This window comes from Pyrus communis, chromosome 7 (assembly GCF_041283825.1).
Source record: "Pyrus communis isolate YQ-2024b chromosome 7, ASM4128382v1, whole genome shotgun sequence".
Classification (NCBI taxonomy): domain Eukaryota; kingdom Viridiplantae; phylum Streptophyta; class Magnoliopsida; order Rosales; family Rosaceae; genus Pyrus; species Pyrus communis.
In genome coordinates this window covers 27368314-27388422 of record NC_142571.1, presented here as the reverse complement: position 1 = coordinate 27388422, position 20109 = coordinate 27368314, and the positions used below count along the sequence as shown (strand labels likewise).

The window sequence follows — 20109 nt, the reverse complement described above, 5'->3', positions numbered from 1 at the left end:
AATGACAATATGAACAGTAGCTCAACTTCTTTCTCCTTTCGTCAATGTGAGGCATTTTACATTCACATTCTCACACACCTGCTCACATGTGACGAATTTTGGACAACATGAATTGGGTGAAGTGGAGCACGTGTAGCCGTTGGGCCTCCCACGTGTGGCATGCTTTGATACCATGAAAGTATTACAAGAGAGAGCTCTTATATAGTAACTGAGCTAGGAGAAGAAGACAATAAACAATTACAAAATAGCAACAAGAAAGAGACAAAGAGATAAAAAGGCTAGCCCTAGTTGCAAGTTACAAGAAAGCTAAAGCTAAGATACTAGAAGACATAAACCCTAGAATTAAGGGATAGTTGGTAACAAAGAATGACAGTTAGTAGCAGCTACAACTCTACCCGAGAATGAGGGCTAAAGTTGCAGTTGCAACTTGAACTTTGATGAGTTGTGATGTGCCTTGAGCAACTTTCCAACATAGACCCAAGTAGCCACTAGCATGCTCATACCCGGTCAGTTTCAATACTCCCCCTCAAGCTGGATCGAGTGGATTAATTGATCCAAGCTTGCTCAGCAATCTTTGGAAATGAGTAGAGTCGAGAGTTTTAGTGAAGAAGTTAGCAAGTTGATCGGAACTTTGAGTGTACACGGTGTTGATGACGTTGGATTGAACTTGAGCACGGATGTAATGACAATCAACCTCAATATGCTTTCTCCTCTTGTGAAAAACTGGGTTCGAAGCAATGTGCATGGCAGCTTGGTTGTCACAAAATAGAGACATAGGTTTCGTGTCGATGTAGCCAAGATCAGCTAGGAGACTCTTTAACTAGATTAATTCACAAGCCATGGATGCTATGGCTCTATACTCAGCCTCAGCACTTGATCGCGCAATTACCGTTTGTTTTTTACTCTTCCATGTCACAAGGTTACCACCAACAAATTTACAGAAACCAGTGGTAGATTTGCGATCGAGGGCATTACCACTAACATATGAGCTTCATCTAATAGATCAAGTACATATCTTCTTTGATTTAGGAACAAACCCTTGGAGGATGTGGCCATTTCAATGCCAAGAAAGTACTTTAAGATTCCCAAATCCTTAAGAGTAAATTGTTGATGAAGAGAGGATTTGAGGTCATTGATTTCTTCTATATTGTCGCTTGTTATAATAAGGTCATCAACATATATAAGGACAATGAGCTTACCATTTATACCATTGCGAACAAACAATGACGAATCGGAATGACTCCTCTTGAACCCTGCAGCTTCAAGAACTGAGCTTAACTTTGAGTACCAAGCTCGGGGAGATTGTTTGAGTCCATATATAGCCTTGTGAGGTTTGCAAACTTTGTTAGTTTCATGCTTTTGTGGATGTCTAGGATGAAGCTTCATGTATACCTCTTCTTCAAGTTCACCATGGAGGAATGCATTTTTCACATCCATTTGAAATAGAGACCAATCATGATTAACGGCGACAGACAAAAGCACACGTACCGTGCTCATTTTGGCTACAGGAGCAAATGTCTCCTTGTAGTCAATGCCATAAGTTTGAGTGAAACCATGGGCAACTAATCGAGCCTTGTGTTTTTCAATACTGCCATTTGAATGAAACTTTGTCTTGTATATTCATCTACTCCCTACTGCCTTTTTTCCTTTTGGAAGATCAACCACACTCCATGTCTGGTTGTCATTCAGTGCTTTGAGCTCTTCTTCCATTGCTTCCTGCCATACTTGAATGTGAGAAGCTTCATTAAAGTTCCTTGGTTCAACATGGGTGGACAATTGACTGAGAAATACTACATGAGATGTTGACAGTTTTTTATAGGTTAAAGCTTTGGAGATGAGATGTCTTGCATTGTACATAATGTACTCTTGCAACCTTAATGAAGGGTGTCTGTCTCAAGTAGGATTTCTTCGTGGTGCTAAGACAGGTTGCGATGCTGTGATAGAGTTTTCTTGATCATGAGCTATTTCCTCACCATCACGTTGCTCAGAGTGATGTTCGAGGGGAACATTTTGGGGATTGCATTCATGAAGTTGTGCTGGGTTAGGCAAAGGAAACATGTCCATAAGACTCTCCCCCTGAGGTGCTTCACTACACCCTTTGTGAAAAAATGGAGTATGCTCATCAAACCGAACATCTCTTGAGACTCCAATCTTTCCATTATAAGGATTGTAGTATTTATATCCTTTTTGAGAACTTGAGTATCCCATAAACACATTTTTGACAGCTCTAGGTTCGAGCTTATCTCGATGTGTAGCTTGAACATGTACATAGCAGGTGCACCCAAAGGTTCTGAGGTGTGAGATGTCAATATTTCTTCCCTTCATTACTTCAACAGGTGATTTTGAATTCAAAACATGAGTAGGGAATCTGTTAATGATGTAAGCTGCAGTGAGAAGGGCCTGAGACCAAAACCTTTTAGGAACATGCATTTGGAACATAAGGGACCTTGTTTTCTAAAATAAGCCATGGTTCTTTCTCTCAGCTACACCATTTTGTTATGGTGTACCAACACAGCTAGTTTGATGTAAAATCCCATGATTGCTCAAATAATTAGACATGTTATGGGATGTATACTCAGTGCTATTGTCTGATTGTAAAATGTTTAACTTAGATGAGAATTGGTTTGTGATCAGTTTATGAAAGTCTTTGAAAGAATTAAAAAATTCACTCTTGAACTTTAACAGATAAACCCAGGTAACCCGAGAGTAGTCATCAATAAAAGTGACGTAGTATTTATACCCATCAAAAAAGTTTACACGAGAAGGACCCCAGATATCTGAGTGAACAACCTCAAACAGTTTACTAGTTCTAGACTTGGAAGAAACAAAAGGAAGTCTAGTTGCTTTTGACATTTGACATATCTCACACTCATGTGGCGGTTTACAAAAATGAGGGAAGAGTTTGGTCATCACACGTTCTGAGGGATAGGCCAGTCGAAGATGCCAAAGTTGGTATTCTTGAAAGTGACTTAAGCAGGCAATAGGGTGTTTAACAGGCTTGAACTTCTTTGAGAGATAATAGAGTCCATTTAAGAGAAACCCTTCACCAATCTTCTTCCGAGTAATTCGATCCTGAAATACAACATTCTGATGAGAGAATATGGCAAGGCAATCTAAAGTGGTTGTGATTTTTCCTATGGATAAAAGCTGGAAAGGGAATGAAGGTACATGCAAAGCTGTTGACTCGATCTCATCACTTAACAATTTAAGTTTTCCTTTTCCTAGAATAGGTTCACCTTTCCCATTTGCTACAGACACACATGTAGATTTAGGCATATTTTGAAACTTATCTAAGCAAGAGGACTTGTTTGTTATATGGTCAGTGGGACCTGAGTCTGTAATCCAACAATTATGTGTAATTTCATTGAGTGCAGTGGAGAGAGCAGTGATAATACCTGAAATATTGTCTTGAGTTGTAGTCTCAGTCAAGAACCCTGCGAATTTTCCAAGCATGGCAGTAGGATTCTTAGTGGTCGATTCCTCATCTTCAGTGGTGCCTCCTCTTCTTTGAAGAAAACTTGCAAATTCATTTATCAATTCTATGGGATTTGCAGTAAAGTTTGCAATTCCCCCAATCGAAGAATTAGCTGAATGGATAGCTTTTGGAGTGGTTCATTTCCCTTCTTTGATCATTCTCCCTTCCCTATCAAATCTTAGTTTTAACTCTGGGTGTAAGATCCAACATTTTTCTCTTAGATGCCATTTCATGTTGCAGTAAGTACATTTCCAATCTGCCTTCTTTCCAGTGAAAATTTTTTCACCAGTGTGTTTATAATTATTAGTGAAAACCCTAGCTTCAGAGTTAGACTTAGGCTCGATGTGCATGACTTTTCTTCGAGTTTCCTCCCTTTGAACAGCTTGACAAACACAACTAAACGAGGGCAGATCAGGTGTCATCAACAAATGACTTCGTAGATCTTCATATTCAGCTCATAGACTTGCCAGGAGTTGGAAACACCTTGTCTTCATCAGCTCTTTTAAGGAGTACAGTAGAATCGGTACATATCGAGTTCATTCCACATGGACTTCATGCTTTCAAGATGTTGCACGAAGGATTGGTCACCTTGCCTTAGCCCAACAAGGTCCTTCTTGAGTTGAAATATACGAGCAGCATTGTTTTGGCTGCCATACATCTTCTTGATAGACTGCCACAAAATACGAGAGGACTGTGAGTAGTTGAAGAGCTCTGATAGCTTAGGTTCCATGGAATTAAGAATCCAGGACATAACAAGCTGATCATTTGCATGCCATGCACTATACGATGTAGAGGATGGCTGAGGTGTGTCAATGCTTCCATTGACATACCCTAGCTTCGATCTTCCACCTAGGGCAAGAGAAATGGCACGAGACCAAGGCAGGTAATTGAACTCGTTTAGCAACACGGAGCACATACGCTAATTTGGATTAATCTCGCCATGAATTATACTGGGGGATGGAGTGTTTGAAGAGCTTGTAGCCTCTTGGCTTGAAGCCTGATTTTCTGCCATTATGGTCAATGAAGAATAGAAGAAACAAAGTTTTTTTTTTTTTTTTGAATGAATCGGATTGCAGAGACAATACCATATGGTTCCTGCTTTGTTACCATATTGAAATTTAGTTGAACAAAACTGTTTGTATTTTTCATCATATGAAAGTATTACAAGAGAGAGCTCTTATATAGTAACCGAGCTAGGAGAAGAAGACAATAAACAATTACAAAACAACAACAAGAAAAAGACCAAGAGATAAAAAGGCTAGCCCTAGTTGCAAGTTACAAGAAAGCTAAAGCTAAGATACTAGAAGACATAAACCCTAGAATTAAGGGATAGTTGGTAACAAAGAATGATGGTTAGTAGCAGCTGCAACTTGAACTTTGATGAGTTGTGATGTGCCTTGAGCAACCTTCCAACATAGACCCAAGTAGCCACTAGCATGCTCATACCAGGTCAGTTTCAATATTTCACCAATGTGGAACTCTTTTAACTTCATATTCTCACAATTTAATCATAGTAGAATAGACCCTTAAGTGCATTTTTTTCGACGATTTCACAATGCTCACGGGGGACTCCACAAGATATAAACAAAGAATAGATTATAGGAGCAGCGATATGCACATCATCAGTTTGTTTAGTGAATCCAGTCTCCTTTAGTTGGATCGTTGAAGGAGGTTGTTGGAAACAGATCAACAAGGTTGCATCTACAATTAGATTATTGACGTAATGACAATATAAAATCACAATATAGACTAATAGATACAAAACGTAAAACATAGCAAGTATATATGTATGTGATTCAATTTGAATTTGTGGATTTATGGCATCTGAATTTGTGGTTGAATTAGTTCATCTGAATTATAGTGTTTGTGCCTTCTTTGTGAAGTAGTTTGGATTTTGATCAGTTGTTAATAAGGCCCATGTAACGACCATGTGAATAAGGCCTCATTGGATTTACTAATGAGAAAACTATTTGAATTGTTATTGATTCATGGAAAAATTGTGTTTCATGGGATAAAGTGAGAGGAATGTTGAATTTCATGGAACGTTGATGTAAATAAAAGCTTTTCTTTTTGTAGTACATAATCTCAGAACCTTAAAAAGTAATGTTGGTTTTCATCAAATTCATTACACTAAAGATTGGCTAAAGAAATTAAAGGACGTGAGTACCAACTAGCCGTTGGTTAGTAAGCTTCTCAAGTTTATATGACCTAAATACTCGCCTTGACATATAGTCGATTGCAGAACTAGAGTAGTGTTCTTTTTCGTGCAAAGTAATTTATAGAGTACGCTCGAAATGGATTTGTTCTTGTTGTATTCAACAAGTTCAAGCAACTTTGTTCTTCTATTCCGATTAATCACGCTTTTCCTTCCACGTGTTCAGGTCTTCACGAAGAGTAGCAAATAGAAGTATTTTGCACCAATTCCTTATTCCGCGCTCAACAAGCAACTGTTCATCCTTTGGAGTGTTCATGGAGCGCATCCGCCCTCCTCCGCATCCCGCGTGCCACACATGATGTCGTCTGCCTCCGCGACGACGCCGTATCGCTCCGCTCCGCCGTATCCTCCATTCTCGACAAGCTCAAGAAGGTAGGTTACCGTTACCAGACTCCTCTGTGTGTTATGCTCTGTTTGGTTGCTGCGAAAATGTGGGAAAATTGAATTGGGATTTATTTGGGAATTGAACAATCAATCAATGACGTGCATTGTGCAGGCAGAGGGATCCTCAGCTGAATCCATAGCCGCGCTTGCAAAAGTCGATATTGTGAAGCAGAGAATGGAAGCTGCGTACGGGACATTGCAGGATGCTGCTGGGTTAACTCAGCTGAGTGTGACGGTGGAGGATGTTTTTGCAAACGGTGATCTGCCTCGCGCGGCTGAAACTTTAGCCAACATGAGGCATTGCTTGTCTGCTGTTGGGGAGGTAATGGAAGCTGCATATTATGCATTTAAAGATTTGCATTTTTGTAGTTGATTCAGTACCATATAGTACAGTTTTCGTATATAGGTCGAGATGGAAACATGTTTGTTATCAAACCTGTGATTTTAGGTTGCTGAATTTGCTAATGTGAGGAAGCAACTTGAGGTCTTAGAGGATAGGCTTGATTCAATGGTGCAACCACGGCTAACTGATGCAATATCCAATCGCAAGGTCACATTTTCATAACTTTTTTTCTTGATGAATTGCTCAATTTCTATTAGATTCCGACGACACTTTTTTTGGCTAGACTCTAGATGAAAATGGCGATTGATACATCTTTGCAGGTCGAAATTGCTCAAGATTTGCGTGGGATTCTCATTCGGATTGGGAGGTTCAAGTCCATGGAGTTGCATTATACAAAAGTTCACCTAAAGCCCATAAAGCAGCTATGGGAAGATTTTGACACAAAACAACCACCGCCTAATAAACTTGCAACTGACAAGTCTCAATTTGAAAGGCCATCCGCTATTAACGAGTCTCAGTCATCCACTCCCACAATTCTATTTTCCACCTGGCTCCCAAATTTCTACGATGAGTTGCTACTCTATCTTGAACAAGAATGGAAGTGGTACTTTCTCACTCTTTGATTCCCCGACTTTTAGGTTCTAAGATTTTCTGTAAACTGTCTTTTGCTTATGTTCTTTATCTGGTTTTATGACACAAAATGTGGACAAGACATACTTTTTGTCTTGAAGTTTTGGTTTCAACTTGTTGTTGTTTTCTTATAAAACTGCTGCAACGGCAGCATGGTTTATACACATTTTACATACACGCATGCACACATACGCATGCAATAAACAAATGCAATACAGGGTGTTGTGCTTGCTGTCCATGATGCAGCAACTAGAGAAAAATAAGCAGCAAACCATGTGGTGTCTAGCTGTCAAGGAATATACAACATTCCTTTTCACGTGCAATATTCCCTTCCATACTGTCCATACTGTACTGTCCATACTGTCAATACTCCCCCTCAAGCTGGATCAAGGGGGTTGATTGATCCAAGCTTGAACAATAACCGTTGAAACTGTGTAAAATCGAGAGCTTTCGTGAAAAGGTTCGCAAGTTGATCATGACTTCTAGTGTACACAGTTTCGATGACTTTGGATTGAACTTGAGTGCGGATGAAGTAGCAGTCAACTTCAATGTGTTTAGTCCGTTCATGGAAGACAGGATTGGATGCAATATGCATTGCAGCCTGGTTGTCACAGAATAAGGACATGGGTTCCTTGCTGGTGAAGCCAAGATTAAGAAGGAGACTCTTCAACCAGATGAGTTCAGAAGCTGTTGCTGCCATGGCCCGATATTCAGCTTCAGCACTGGACCGTGCAACCACTGTTTGTTTTTTACTTTTCCAGGTGACAAGGTTTCCACCTACAAAGGTACAAAAACCTGTGGTGGATTTTCGATCAAGGGAATTACCAGCCCAGTCAGCATCGGTATAGGCCAGAATGTTATTAGACTCATTTTTCTGCATGAGTATGCCTCTGCCGATCGAACCCTTGAGATATCGGAGTATTCTCTTGACAATTTCCCAATGAACCAATGTAGGAGAATGCATAAACTGACTGATAAGGCTAACGGAGTAAGCAATATCAGGCCTTGTGATAGTGAGGTAAATGAGTTTCCCAACCATGCGTTGATACACATTAGGATTTGATAGGGGTTTACCTGGAGCATCCAATTGAAGTTTGCTAGCAAGTGGGGTGCGAGCAGGTTTGCAGTTGACCATATGTGCTTCTTTAAGAAGGTCAAGAACATACCTCCTTTGATTCAAGAAGAAACCCTTGGAAGAGGTAGCCATCTCAATTCCCAGAAAATATTTCAAGGTTCCCAAGTCTTTAATGGCAAACTGTTGGTGAAGCGACCTTTTAAGAGCCTCGAGTTCATCCATGTTGTCCCCCGTGATGATAAGGTCGTCAACATATATAAGAACTATGAGCTTCCCTTGGACACCACTTCGAACAAAGAGAGAGGAGTCGGCATGACTCCTTTTGAACCCTTCCACTTCAAGAACGGAGCTCAGTTTGGCGTACCAAGCTCGAGGAGACTGTTTAAGTCCATATATAGCTTTATGAAGCTTGCAGACTTTGGTAGGTTCTTGTTCTTGAGGGTGTCCTGGAGGTAGCTTCATGTACACCTCTTCTTGAAGCTCACCGTGAAGAAATGCGTTTTTAACATCCATTTGAAACAAGGGCCAGTCGTGGTTGACTGCTACTGATAACAACACCCTTACTGTGTTCATTTTGGCGACGGGAGCAAAAGTCTCCTTGTAATCAATACCGTAGGTTTGAGTGAACCCCTGTGCAACCAATCGTGCCTTGTGTCTTTCAATGGTACCATTGGAATTGAATTTGGTCTTGTAAATCCATCTACTCCCTACGGCTTTCTTCCCTTTGGGAAGGTCTACCACACTCCAGGTTTGATTTTCGTTCAGTGCTTTGAGCTCATTATGCATGGCTTCTCTCCACACGGGCATACATACTGCTTCTTGAAAGTTTTTAGGCTCAACATTATTTGTCACCTGACGTAGGAAGGATGCATGAGATGTTGACAGTTTGTGATAAGTAAGAGCTTCAGAAATGGGATGCCTTGCACTGTAAGTGATGTACTCTTGTAGCCGCAGAGGAGGATTGTGATCGCGAGTTGGGTTCCTTTTTGGTGCTGCTACAATTGGTTGTGTGGCAACAACTGGTGCTGGGGCACGAGGTATATCTTCACTGACCATCTCATCAACTGGGGAATCACTTATAGGGTGGTATGGAGGGTGTCTGTATGGATTTCAGCAAGAGTTGGTAGTGGAAAAATATCCATTAGACTCTCCCCCTGAGAACTATTCGGGGAGAGATTGTTGAAGAAAGGAACGAGTTCATCAAACCGTACATCCCTAGAGACAACCAGCTTCCCAGTGTGTGGGTTATAACATTTGTATCCCTTTTGAGAACTCGAGTACCCCATAAACACACACTTGATAGCTCGAGGTTCGAGTTTATCACGATGATTTTCTTGAACGTGAACATAACAAGTGCATCCAAAAATCCTGAAATGAGTTAAATCAGCAGTTCTTCCCTTCATAACTTCAAAAGGTGATTTGGAATTCAGGACACGAGTGGGAAGTCTGTTAATGATATAGGCTGCAGTGAGGAGTGCTTGGGACCAGAATCTCTTGGGAACTTGCATCTGAAACATAAGAGACCTAGTTTTCTCCAATAAATCCCTATTCTTGCGTTCGGCAACACCATTTTGTTGTGGTGTACCCACACAACTAGTTTGATGCAAGATACCATGACTGCTCAAGTAGTTTGACAGATTATTGGAGGTATACTCGGTGCCATTATCTGACTGTAAAGTATATATTTTTGAGGAGAATTGGTTGGTTATTAGCTTATGAAAGTCTTGAAAATCTGTAAAAAATTCACTTTTAGACTTTAAGAGATATAACCAGGTAACCCTAGAGTAGTCATCTATGAATGTAACAAAATACTTGTACCCATCAAATGACTCAACACGGGAAGGTCCCCAAATATCTGAGTGTACAACTTCAAAGAGTTTACTGGTTCTAGATTTAGAGGGTACAAAAGGTAGCCTAGTGGCTTTTGACATTTGACAGATCTCACACTCATGTGTGTTGGTACAATAATTTGGAAATAATTTAGACATTACTGGTTCGGAGGGATGAGCGAGGCGTTGGTGCCAAAGTTGATGCTTCTGGACATGGCTTAGGGTGGCAATGGGTTCCTTAATTTGATTGAACTCCTTTGAGATGTAGTACAGACCATTTAAGAAAAAACCCTCACCAATCTTCTTCTGAGTGACTCGATCCTGAAACACAACTGTGTGAGGAGAAAAAATAGCAAGACAGTTCAAAGTATGTGTGATGTTTCCTATAGACAGAAGCTGAAATGGAAATGAGGGTACATATAGTGCCGTAGACTCTACATCACTCCCCATCAATTTAATTTTTCCTTTTCCTAGGACTGGTTCCCCTTTCCCATTCGCTACAGACACATGAGTAGGATTAGGTAATTTTTGAAACTCATGTAGACAAGCTTGGTTGTTGGTTATATGGTCAGTGGCACCTGAGTCTACAATCCAAAAATCGTGTGTGAGATTGAGAGCCGTGGAAAGTGCACAAATGATACCTGGGATATTGCCGGATGTAGTGGTGTTTGAATTTGCCAAAAAACCAGCAAATTTTCCAAGCATTTCTGTGGAATTTTCCGTGGTGACATTGTTACCCTCAGCGATATCACTCTTCTTTTGGAGAAAGACGGCAAACTCATTGATCAGGGAGATAGGGCTTGAGGTGAAGTTTGACATCTTTTTAGATTAGAAGGCTTTAGGCGTAAACCCTTTCCCATCCCTGATCATTTTTCCTTCCTTGTTAAACTTAGGTTTTAACTTAGGGTGTAAAATCCAGCATTTTTCCCGTACGTGCCCCTTGGTGTTGCAGTATGTGCATTTCCAGTCAGCTTTCTTTCCATTAAAAAGCCTTTCACTAGTGAAGTTGTGGTTACTGGTGAAAGCCCTAGCTTCTGGGCTAGACCGGGGCTCAACATGCATTACTTTCCTTCGAGTTTCCTCTCTTTGGACTGCATGACACACGTTGACGAACGATGGTAGCTCAGGAGTCATTAGTAAGTGGCTACGCAAGTCTTCATACTCAACTCCCAAGCTTGCCAATAGTTGGAACACTTTATCTTCATCAGCCCTTTTCAAGAGTGCAGCGGATTCAGTGGTGTGTGGACGGTATAGATCAAGTTCATTCCACATAGATTTCATGCTTCCAAGATGCTGAATGAAAGTTTGATTACCTTGCTTAAGTCCAGCGAGGCTTTTCTTCAGTTCAAACACACGGGCAGCATTGTGTTGACTGCCGTACATTTCCTTGATCGATTCCCATAAGATGTGTGAAGAATCTGAGTAGCTGAAGATCTCGGACAACTTGGGCTCCATCGAGTTAAGTATCCAGGACATAACAAGCTGGTCATTTGAGTGCCATGCATCAAAGGTAGCTGAGGAAGAATCTGGAGGCTTGATGGTTCCATTTACGTACCTTAGTTTCGATCTTCCTCCTAGAGCAAGAGATATAGCTCGTGACCATGGCAAGTAGTTGAACTCATTCAACAACACGGAGCACAGTCGTGGGTTGCTCTCCCCGTGTATCATGTTGGCTGGTGTTAGGGTTGAGGAACTTGTAGCCTCATAACTAAATGAGATATCTTCTGTCATCACAACAAATGATGAACAGAGGAAGAAGAACAAGCTAGAAGGATAAACAACAGAGGCAGGACCCTATGGTTCCTGCTCTGATACCATCTTGAAGTATAGGTGCATGGTTGCCTTTCCTGAAGATTATAAGTCTCTTGTGCCAAAACTGCTTGTTGAGACGATGGTCGCTGTTGGGGCAAGTTTTGTTTCCCGTATCAACATTGCGACCAGAGATGTTGTTCCTGAAACAAAATCATTGGCAAAAGGTTGGATGTGAATTTATGTTCTGTTAATATTAGACGATGTTATAAATGACTGAGACTTGTTCTATTTTACCATCTTTTCTTCTCTTAAAACTTGTACTTATCCCAATGATACATTGCTACTCTTGAGAGGGTTGATATTCTGATCCCATCTGCCGGATGGATATTTTTGGAATTGCGATAGCCATTCCGCCCATTTCGTCGAGAATCGAGATAAACAAGACGTACTCCTTCCGACCATATATAGTCTTTTTAGTCCCATCTCTCACACCTTTCACCAATTTGATATTTTTTCTGATGATTAATTCTTGATTAGCATATCTTATTTCAAAACTTCAGGTATATTAGATATTCTTTCTGGTGACATGCCAAAGGGTATCAAGATCCAGACGAAACATCTGGAGGCTTTGATTGAACTACACAATATGACCCAGGCCTTTGCAAGGAATATTCAGCATTTGTTTTCGGAATCCGATCTACGTGTTTTAATGGATACGCTAAAGGCAGTCTATCTTCCATATGAATCATTTAAACAAAGGTAAGAAAGATCAGGGTTTGAATTGTCATCCAGGCCTGGTTTTCTTTACTTGCTTGCATTTGATTCAGTTTGGAGCGACACTTGATTTCCTTCTTTTTGTGCGTTTTTTCTACTGGTTGATTGATGATGAAACATGTGGTCTAGGTATGGACAGATGGAGCGTGCTATACTTTCTGCCGAGATTGCTGGAGTGGATCTAAGGGGAGCTGTTACTCGTGGTGTGGGAGCTCAAGGAATTGAACTTAGTGAAGCAGTTCGCAGAATGGAGGAATCGATTCCCCAAGTTATTGTACTTCTTGAAGCAGCTGTTGAAAGATGCATCAGCTTGACTGGAGGTTCTGAGGCAGATGAGCTAATTCTAGCAATTGATGACAGAATGTTACAGTATATTTCTACCTTGCAAGAAACCCTGAAATCGTTAAGTTGTCTGTGGAGTGGATCATGGTGGTGACACTGTTGGTTCAAAGAAGGAGATTGGGTTGGATAAGGACATTCAAAGTGCGCAAAAGGTTGGTTCGATTTCAAATGAGGAGTGGTCCATCGTACAAGGTGCTTTACAAATTCTCACGGTTGCAGATTGTCTAACTAGCAGGTCTTCTGTATTTGAAGCTTCCTTGAGAGCTACTCTTGCGAGATTGAGCACTACGCTCTCAGTTTCTGTGTTTGGTTCAAGTGCGGACCAAAACCTATCTCATCTTGCTAGTGACGCTGGAAATGGTTTCCCATCTTTGGGTGGAAGGGCTGCCCTGGATGTGGCAGCTGTGCGGCTCATTGATGTTCCTGACAAGGCTCGAAAACTCTTTAACCTTTTAAGTCAGGTATGTTTAGATTAATGTTTCAGCCTTGCTGTTCCCTCGTCCATATTTGTGGGGATCGAAATATAAAATTGACACCACCTTTTGGTGTGATGCAGTCTAAAGATCCTCGGTTTCATGCACTTCCCCTATCATCTCAGAGAGTTGCAGCTTTTGCTGACGCAGTTAATGAACTTGTATACGTTGTTCTCATCTCTAAAGTACGGCAATGCTTCAGCGATGTTTCTCGATTACCAATATGGTCCTCGGTCGAAGAACAAAGTGCCTATAATCTCCCAACCTTCAGTGCATACCCTCAGGCCTATGTGACTAGCATCGGTGAATATCTTCTTACTTTACCTCAGCAGTTAGAGCCACTTGTGGAGGGCATTTCAAACAGCGATGCCAACAATGACGAAGCCCAGATTTTTGCAACAGAATGGATGTTCAAGGTACCGACTTACATCTGCAATATTTTGTACTAACTTCGTTGAATCTTATCAAAATTGTATAACGATTCGACGGCACTCTTCCTTTTTGACGATGCTGTGTTTCTGTAATGAAGGTTGCGGAGGGTGCCGCCGCTCTTTACACGGAGCAACTGCGAGGGATTCAGTACATCACGGATCGTGGAGCGCAGCAGCTATCTGTTGACATAGAGTATCTGAGTAATGTGCTATCTGCCTTATCAATGCCAATTCCGCCTGTCCTTGCGACATTCCACACCTGTCTTTCTACCCCAAGAGATCAGCTCAAGGACCTTGTGAAGTCGGACGCAGGAAATCTCGACCTTCCAACCGCAAACCTTGTATGTAAGATGCGGCGTTTGAGTCTAGACTAGTCATATAGTTTCATCGTGGACGAAATTATTTAAAAGATGTGCAACACATTCTTGAATGGTTTTTTATTCAAAATGGTCCCGAGATTTGCATAACTCCTCATTCTGGTCCCTAAGATTTGAAATCAATATAATTGATCTCTGAGTTTGTTTATCATCAATCATTTTGATTATTTCTGAAAAAATCTCCATTAAAGACGAATAGAATGATCAAAATACCCTTAAATTTTGTTAAATCATTTTGGTCCATTGTTTATTAAATTGAAGATATATTTGTCATTTTGATCATTATTCAACATAATTTTGCATTGAAGGATAATAGACAATCACAGGGATCACTTCTATTAATTTCAAATCTCAAAGACCAAAGTGATATGTTATGCAAATCTTAGCAACCATTTTGACTAAAAAGCCTTCTTGAATTAATACAAAAGGCCAGGTGGTTATTGTGTTTGAATTAGCCACGTCACGCTTAAGCCATATCAACACATCACAATTTAGGAATAAAAAATAAAGGAGTTCTAATATGTGCTCCACAGTAAATTCAACAGTGAAAAGAATAGTGTGTCAAAAGTGATACAAAACATATTCAATTACGACTCATAAAGCAATCATTTCAGTTCCATTTGGTAACTCGATTTAAAGTAACTAGTTCAGCAGCATAAATAGGGACGCCTCCACAAACCATTGCTAAGCCATGACAGATATTTGACCCAACCTAATCATCGTGGTTCGCTTCCTGCAAAACTTTAAAAGAAATGCACTAATCTGCAGAATATGATTTGGCAGTTACCTCCATTCACCGATAACGGCATATCTTATATAGCAACCCGGTGTGGTGAAGCAGATGCCCGTGCCCGTTGAAACAATACGCGGCTTCTCAGGGACCGAATTGTGATCAAGACAGAAATATGAACTCCAAATCTACCTATTCACATGATAATGTAATCCTTACAGATTAACTTCACTTTTATGACTGGTCTTTCATTATTCTCTCACCGAAAAGAATGCTTGCACCGATCTAACCATTAAAGTTCGATAAGCTAAAGGGTGAATGGAGAGGGGAGGAGAGGAGAGGGCAGACAAACGAACCATTTGAAAAATCATTAAAGGGCGACGCCAAACCAACTATTTCCAGAATGCATGGAGAGTGACCCAAATACCTCAAGAAGAATGAAAATGTAGCACACAATCCGTGCATTCACGATTGGTTTCTTCGGATCCCCATCCCAGTTAAACAAGCAGCACTAGAAACAGAGCAGTTAAAACTGAAAACCAGATGCATGAGGACGGAAAAGAAAGGGAAAAGTGTGCCTATGGAAAGAAGGAAATATTGTATGGGCTGGTGCTGGTAAATAGACGATAAACGTGTTACCTCAAAAAATGATTAACAAACCATCATGTCGCCAACTGCGGTGTCAATCATGCACACATTTTCGGGCCTGATGTCTTACATATGTGTAAACACAGAAGTTTCACACAGAAAAAGGAATTTGCCTCATCCCAAGTCTAAATTGAAATGTAAAAATGAGATACAATAATAAAATTATACCTACCTCAACCATTTTCTCCGCTAATAATACTGATGAATGGGAGATGGTAGTCTCAACAAAAGCTGTGAGATAGGAAAAAAGTTTCACCCATGATGAAAATTCAAGTAAGACTCCAAATGCACGTGTTTATAAAACCTTAGAGATACGGAAACTACCTCATTAAATTTCAAAGCTCAGACATCACCCTACACAATTCATTAATACGGGCGAACTGGACTTCTAGGTCACCTCCTGTGACTGTGCCTAACAGGGGAACGTGACCTGCTTCGATCACGGTACCTATCCCTGCCTCCATCTCTTCCATTCTTGGACCTCCTGTCCACCCCTCTCCCTCCATCCCGACTACTTCTGCCATTCCACTCCCTCGACCTTTCACGATCCAAGTCTCGTTCTCGATATCTGTCCCGCTCCCTGTCACGATCTCTATCACGGTACCTGTCCCTATCACTTGAATTACTTCTCCTTCTATTCTCCTCTTCCTTCTCCCTCTGTTTCCTCCGTTCTTCTGCCTCTTTCTCCCTCGCTAACCTTTCTTCTTCCCTTGCCTTCTCCTTGGATTCCTGAAAAATAAAGTCCACGTTTTTCAGTCCCTGAGAAGAAATCATGTTTTTACTTAACTTTAATACTTCAATATTCAAAAGAGGTCACCTTGAACTCAGCGATAAAATCACGAACCATGCCATAACCAATATGCTGCTTCCCTGTGACATGAGACTGAGTTCTCTCTACAGCATCATTGGCCACTAGAAATGAACCACAGATCTCACAAAGTGCCATTTTTTTCTCCTGTGCCAGCATCAACACTTTATCATTCTGGGGCTGAGCCAATGCTGTCTTCTCAGAATTGAGCACATCCACCTTCCAAAAGAAAGGATAAACAACTAAAGTAGTCAAATTTCATGTAGCAGTATATTCACGGTAATAATTAAAAATCCTCAACTGCATATAACATGAAATCTTTGTATGATAAGGAATCTATCAAAGGCATGCACAATAATAAAACATGGGTGGTGCGGTGTGTAGACTTCCTGGAAAAATCCTCTGTGATACAAGAAACTAGAGGAATTTCAATAGAAAAAACTCCGGAAAATAACAGCAGCACCTTTCTCATCAGTGCTTCAGCTTCATCCACCTTTCCAGCTTCACCTAGAGCCTCTGCTTGTTCCAGTAAGTTCTTTATCTTTTCCTCCAGAACAGAGAGCTGTTCAGACTTTTCAGCTGACAGTGGAGGTGCTGGTGCAGGTTCCACCTCCTGAGCAAGGCGTTCTCGCCCACGCTTTACTCTTCTATCTAAATCCATCACCTGCAATGCAAATTATAATAAGATAAAGAAATATAGGTGAAAACCCATACATCACAAAGAGAAATGAGGACATGTTCAAGACATACCAATTTCTCACAAAAGTGAGCAAGATCAGCTTCAAACTTGGGCACATAAGCGTCATGCCGTGGGGACTCTTCAAAACTAAAAAAACAAAACATAAAGAATATAAACTGGACCAATATAAAATAATCACAACTTTGGAACAGGAAACAATAGAAATATTAAAACAAAAGCAAAAACCAGCGTGTTTTGAGCTGGAGAACAAAACCAGAAGAGCGAAACAAAAATGATTGATATGGAAAAATTTTGGTTTGGTCTCGTGCACTGAATTGTGATATCAAAACTATACCATGCCCGGGTACTTATGAAAAGGGAGAGCATACTAAGTGACCTTTGGTCATCACCCAAGGTCAAAAATAAAACTACGCATTTTACAAACCCTTCTAGATACTCATAAACATTAATGTAGCAATTATATATCATCTCCCTGATAATTAGTCCAATATATATATATATATATATATATCAACAATACATAGGTAAGAAAAATTAAATATTTAATCTACAAAAGGGCAATAACCTAGAATCGAAGCCCTACTGAATACAAAAGAGAGTAGACCATGCATATTTATCTGGAAAACAAATTATTGATAAACGATTCACACAGCAGACATTTTCTTGGACGTCTCATGCAGCAGACATTTTCTTGGATGTCTCGTGCAGCAGAGCATCACTAAATGAATATTTTACTCTATATTATGAGCAACTATTTAGCTACTGCTGACAAGGAATTGATAAACGGTTCTTCCCTTCTTGGAAAGATCTGTTCAAAATGCTTAAGTAAGTTACCTCAAAAAAGAAAAACCCAGCTACCGCTTAGAATACACTGTAAGGCATGTCAAAGTTTCATCCTACACCCTACACCACACATAGGATGCAGCTAACTTATTTGTAGGAAGACAAGAGAAACAACATTCTTACAACAGAAGCGTGTAAACGATAAAAAAGCCATTAGGGTTAAGCAAGCTACACTTTTAAAAAAAATCACGTCGGTCTTTTGATAGAATTCGTGACAAAACAATTCACAAACAAGCACAAAGGAACCTCTTTTGATTGCATTCAGAAACTCCATAAATAGAAGAATATGAAAACACCATATAGCATTGCCAAAAATTAAAAACTCTGTAAGACGTTATCACCTTTCTTTCAACTTTGGGTCATGTAGTTTAGGGCAAGGTCCTGATACAAAAATGAAAAATTTACGGTCAGTGAGACCGTGCACTCCACAAAAACAAATTTAAGTAAATGATTCCGAAACCTGAAAATCCTAACATGATTCAAGCATTTGATCTTATTCCTCCGCATAAAAACACAGTGTTAAACAAGTGAGCATCAATACGAATTCCAATCGCAACTCACCTAGATCGCTTCGAGTGTTAACGAAGAGATCGTGGGGACAAAATCGAACCATATAGGCTCCACAAACCTCCTTATCATCCCAAGTAATTTCCTTGTACCCCCTTCTCTCCTCCTCCGTCAAATTACGAGCTGGAATTCACCACAAATCAGTATATTATCAAATTAAAACTAATTCAAACCAAAAACAACCAAGCAAAACATCAAATAAATTAAAACCCATTATCTTTTCTAAAAAAATCCAAACTCGCCCAATCATAATTAACAATTATCGTTTCCAAACAGAGCGTCGATCAATTAGGGTTTATACCTGCGCCCATAAGTTCGTCCAGCAGAGCTCTCTGAGCATCCATGTCTGTGTCAAGTGATTATCGGGATTGGGAGAGATGAAAATCAGAAGGGCTTGTTGCAGAGGAATCAGTGAGGATTGAGCAGCGGAAAAGGTGTCAATGGCTTCTAGGGTTTTGTTCTCCAAGGACCAGAATCGGAGAGAGACATTCGAGAAGAAGACAGATGCAGCGAGCTGGGCCTGGTGTTGTTTTTATACGTGTGCGAGGTGATCTTGGTCACCAGATTTATTATGGAGAAGTTTTAACAAAAAACCGTAACGAAAAATTATATTTTTACATTAAAAAGTTAATCTTGATATTATTTATTTTATCCTTTATTTTGTCCTTATCATTAAAACTCAAAGTTTTCAAACAATTTTCATTAGTTTTTCTTTTATTTTATTTTTTAAAACAAATATACAATAAATATATTAGGTTTATTTAAATTTAAAAAAAAAAAGTGGTTCAGCACACTGTAATTGCTTTTTCCTTTTTTCCTGAGTAAACTAAGCATCACAATAAGTTAGTTATAATAATTTAATTCGAATTCGTATTTGATGATTTAATATTTCTCAATTACTTATGAAAAGAGAGTACGTTTAAACTGTAATACTAAATAGCCACACTACTATTAGTTAATTTTGTGGAAACCCAAGCCTATCCCAATCACGAACATTTTAGTGCACTTAGTCACATGTTGTTACAACTTCACTTGTATGTCATGAATAAGTTTTAACAGTGCATTTAATACAGATAGAGCCAAATGCCAAAAAATCCAAATCAGAATTAACATTAAAAAAAATTTAAAAAATAAAAAAATAACAACAGTGTTTTCAGCATAAGAGTCAATTCTGATGTGGCATGACGTAATTTGCTACCAAAATTGACAACAACTTCAAATCATATTTTTATTAACTATTAAATGTTTTCTTACCTTTCTTATTATAACTTTTGCTCTACAAATATTTATTATTGACTATTAAATAGTCGTATATTAACATATCAGATGATGAACAAAACTTTAAAAATATCAAAAAGCCACCTATGACATCTCCTTTAGAAATTCTCTTAATAATTTTTCTTTACATATTACGATACTACGTTTTTAAAAGGGTAAGATATGAATAAGTTTTAAGTAGTGTGAGAATAGGACAACGTCAGTAAATTATACAATAAATAAGTCATATATAATTAGGTCCTCATTCACGAGAGATTTTTCAATGTGACTGGTACATAATGTGGTATACCTCGTGTCACTAAACAAATGATGAGATGTATGCTAAAAAGTTAATAACTTAAAAAATAAAATTTATCACTTTTCCTATTAAAACATGTGATGTACTATTTATATTCCCGTCACAACTAAATATTTATTTTCATTCACACGAATCGA

The 20109-nt window shown here is 39.5% G+C and overlaps 2 protein-coding genes and 1 pseudogene across 4 annotated transcripts; 1 reads left to right on the top strand and 2 right to left on the bottom strand.

Moving 5' to 3' along the window:
- The first annotated feature begins 5769 nt into the window (after positions 1 to 5769).
- Positions 5770 to 14190, top strand: LOC137734058 (conserved oligomeric Golgi complex subunit 7-like; annotated as a pseudogene). The gene is made up of 10 exons (XR_015964450.1): positions 5770 to 5856; positions 5940 to 6062; positions 6187 to 6396; positions 6523 to 6624; positions 6738 to 7021; positions 11782 to 11927; positions 12264 to 12462; positions 12607 to 13280; positions 13376 to 13708; positions 13822 to 14190. The product of XR_015964450.1 is annotated as a conserved oligomeric Golgi complex subunit 7-like (transcript).
- Positions 9979 to 11682, bottom strand: LOC137734335 (uncharacterized). The gene is made up of 2 exons (XM_088697701.1): positions 10593 to 11682; positions 9979 to 10272 (listed from the first exon to the last, which is right to left on the bottom strand). Exon 1 carries the CDS (start codon positions 11680 to 11682, stop codon positions 10780 to 10782), a length of 903 nt encoding a protein of 300 aa, XP_088553827.1. The 3' UTR covers positions 9979 to 10272; positions 10593 to 10779.
- A 400-nt stretch (positions 14191 to 14590) lies between the features above and the next one.
- On the bottom strand, positions 14591 to 18946 carry LOC137734059 (uncharacterized). Of its 2 annotated transcripts, XR_011068560.2 has the most exons (8): positions 18698 to 18935; positions 18391 to 18519; positions 18171 to 18210; positions 17037 to 17112; positions 16750 to 16950; positions 16296 to 16505; positions 15803 to 16207; positions 14591 to 15709 (listed from the first exon to the last, which is right to left on the bottom strand). XR_011068560.2 is itself a non-coding variant. In XM_068473318.2 (7 exons), the coding sequence occupies exons 1-7, from the start codon at positions 18738 to 18740 to the stop codon at positions 15872 to 15874; spliced, it is 1035 nt and encodes a 344-aa protein (XP_068329419.1). In that variant the 5' UTR covers positions 18741 to 18946; the 3' UTR covers positions 14591 to 15871. The 2 variants fall into 2 exon arrangements, 1 of the variants encoding a protein (XP_068329419.1); XM_068473318.2 differs by having other exon boundaries at positions 14591 to 16207; positions 18698 to 18946.
- Between the last annotated feature and the right edge of the window lie 1163 nt (positions 18947 to 20109).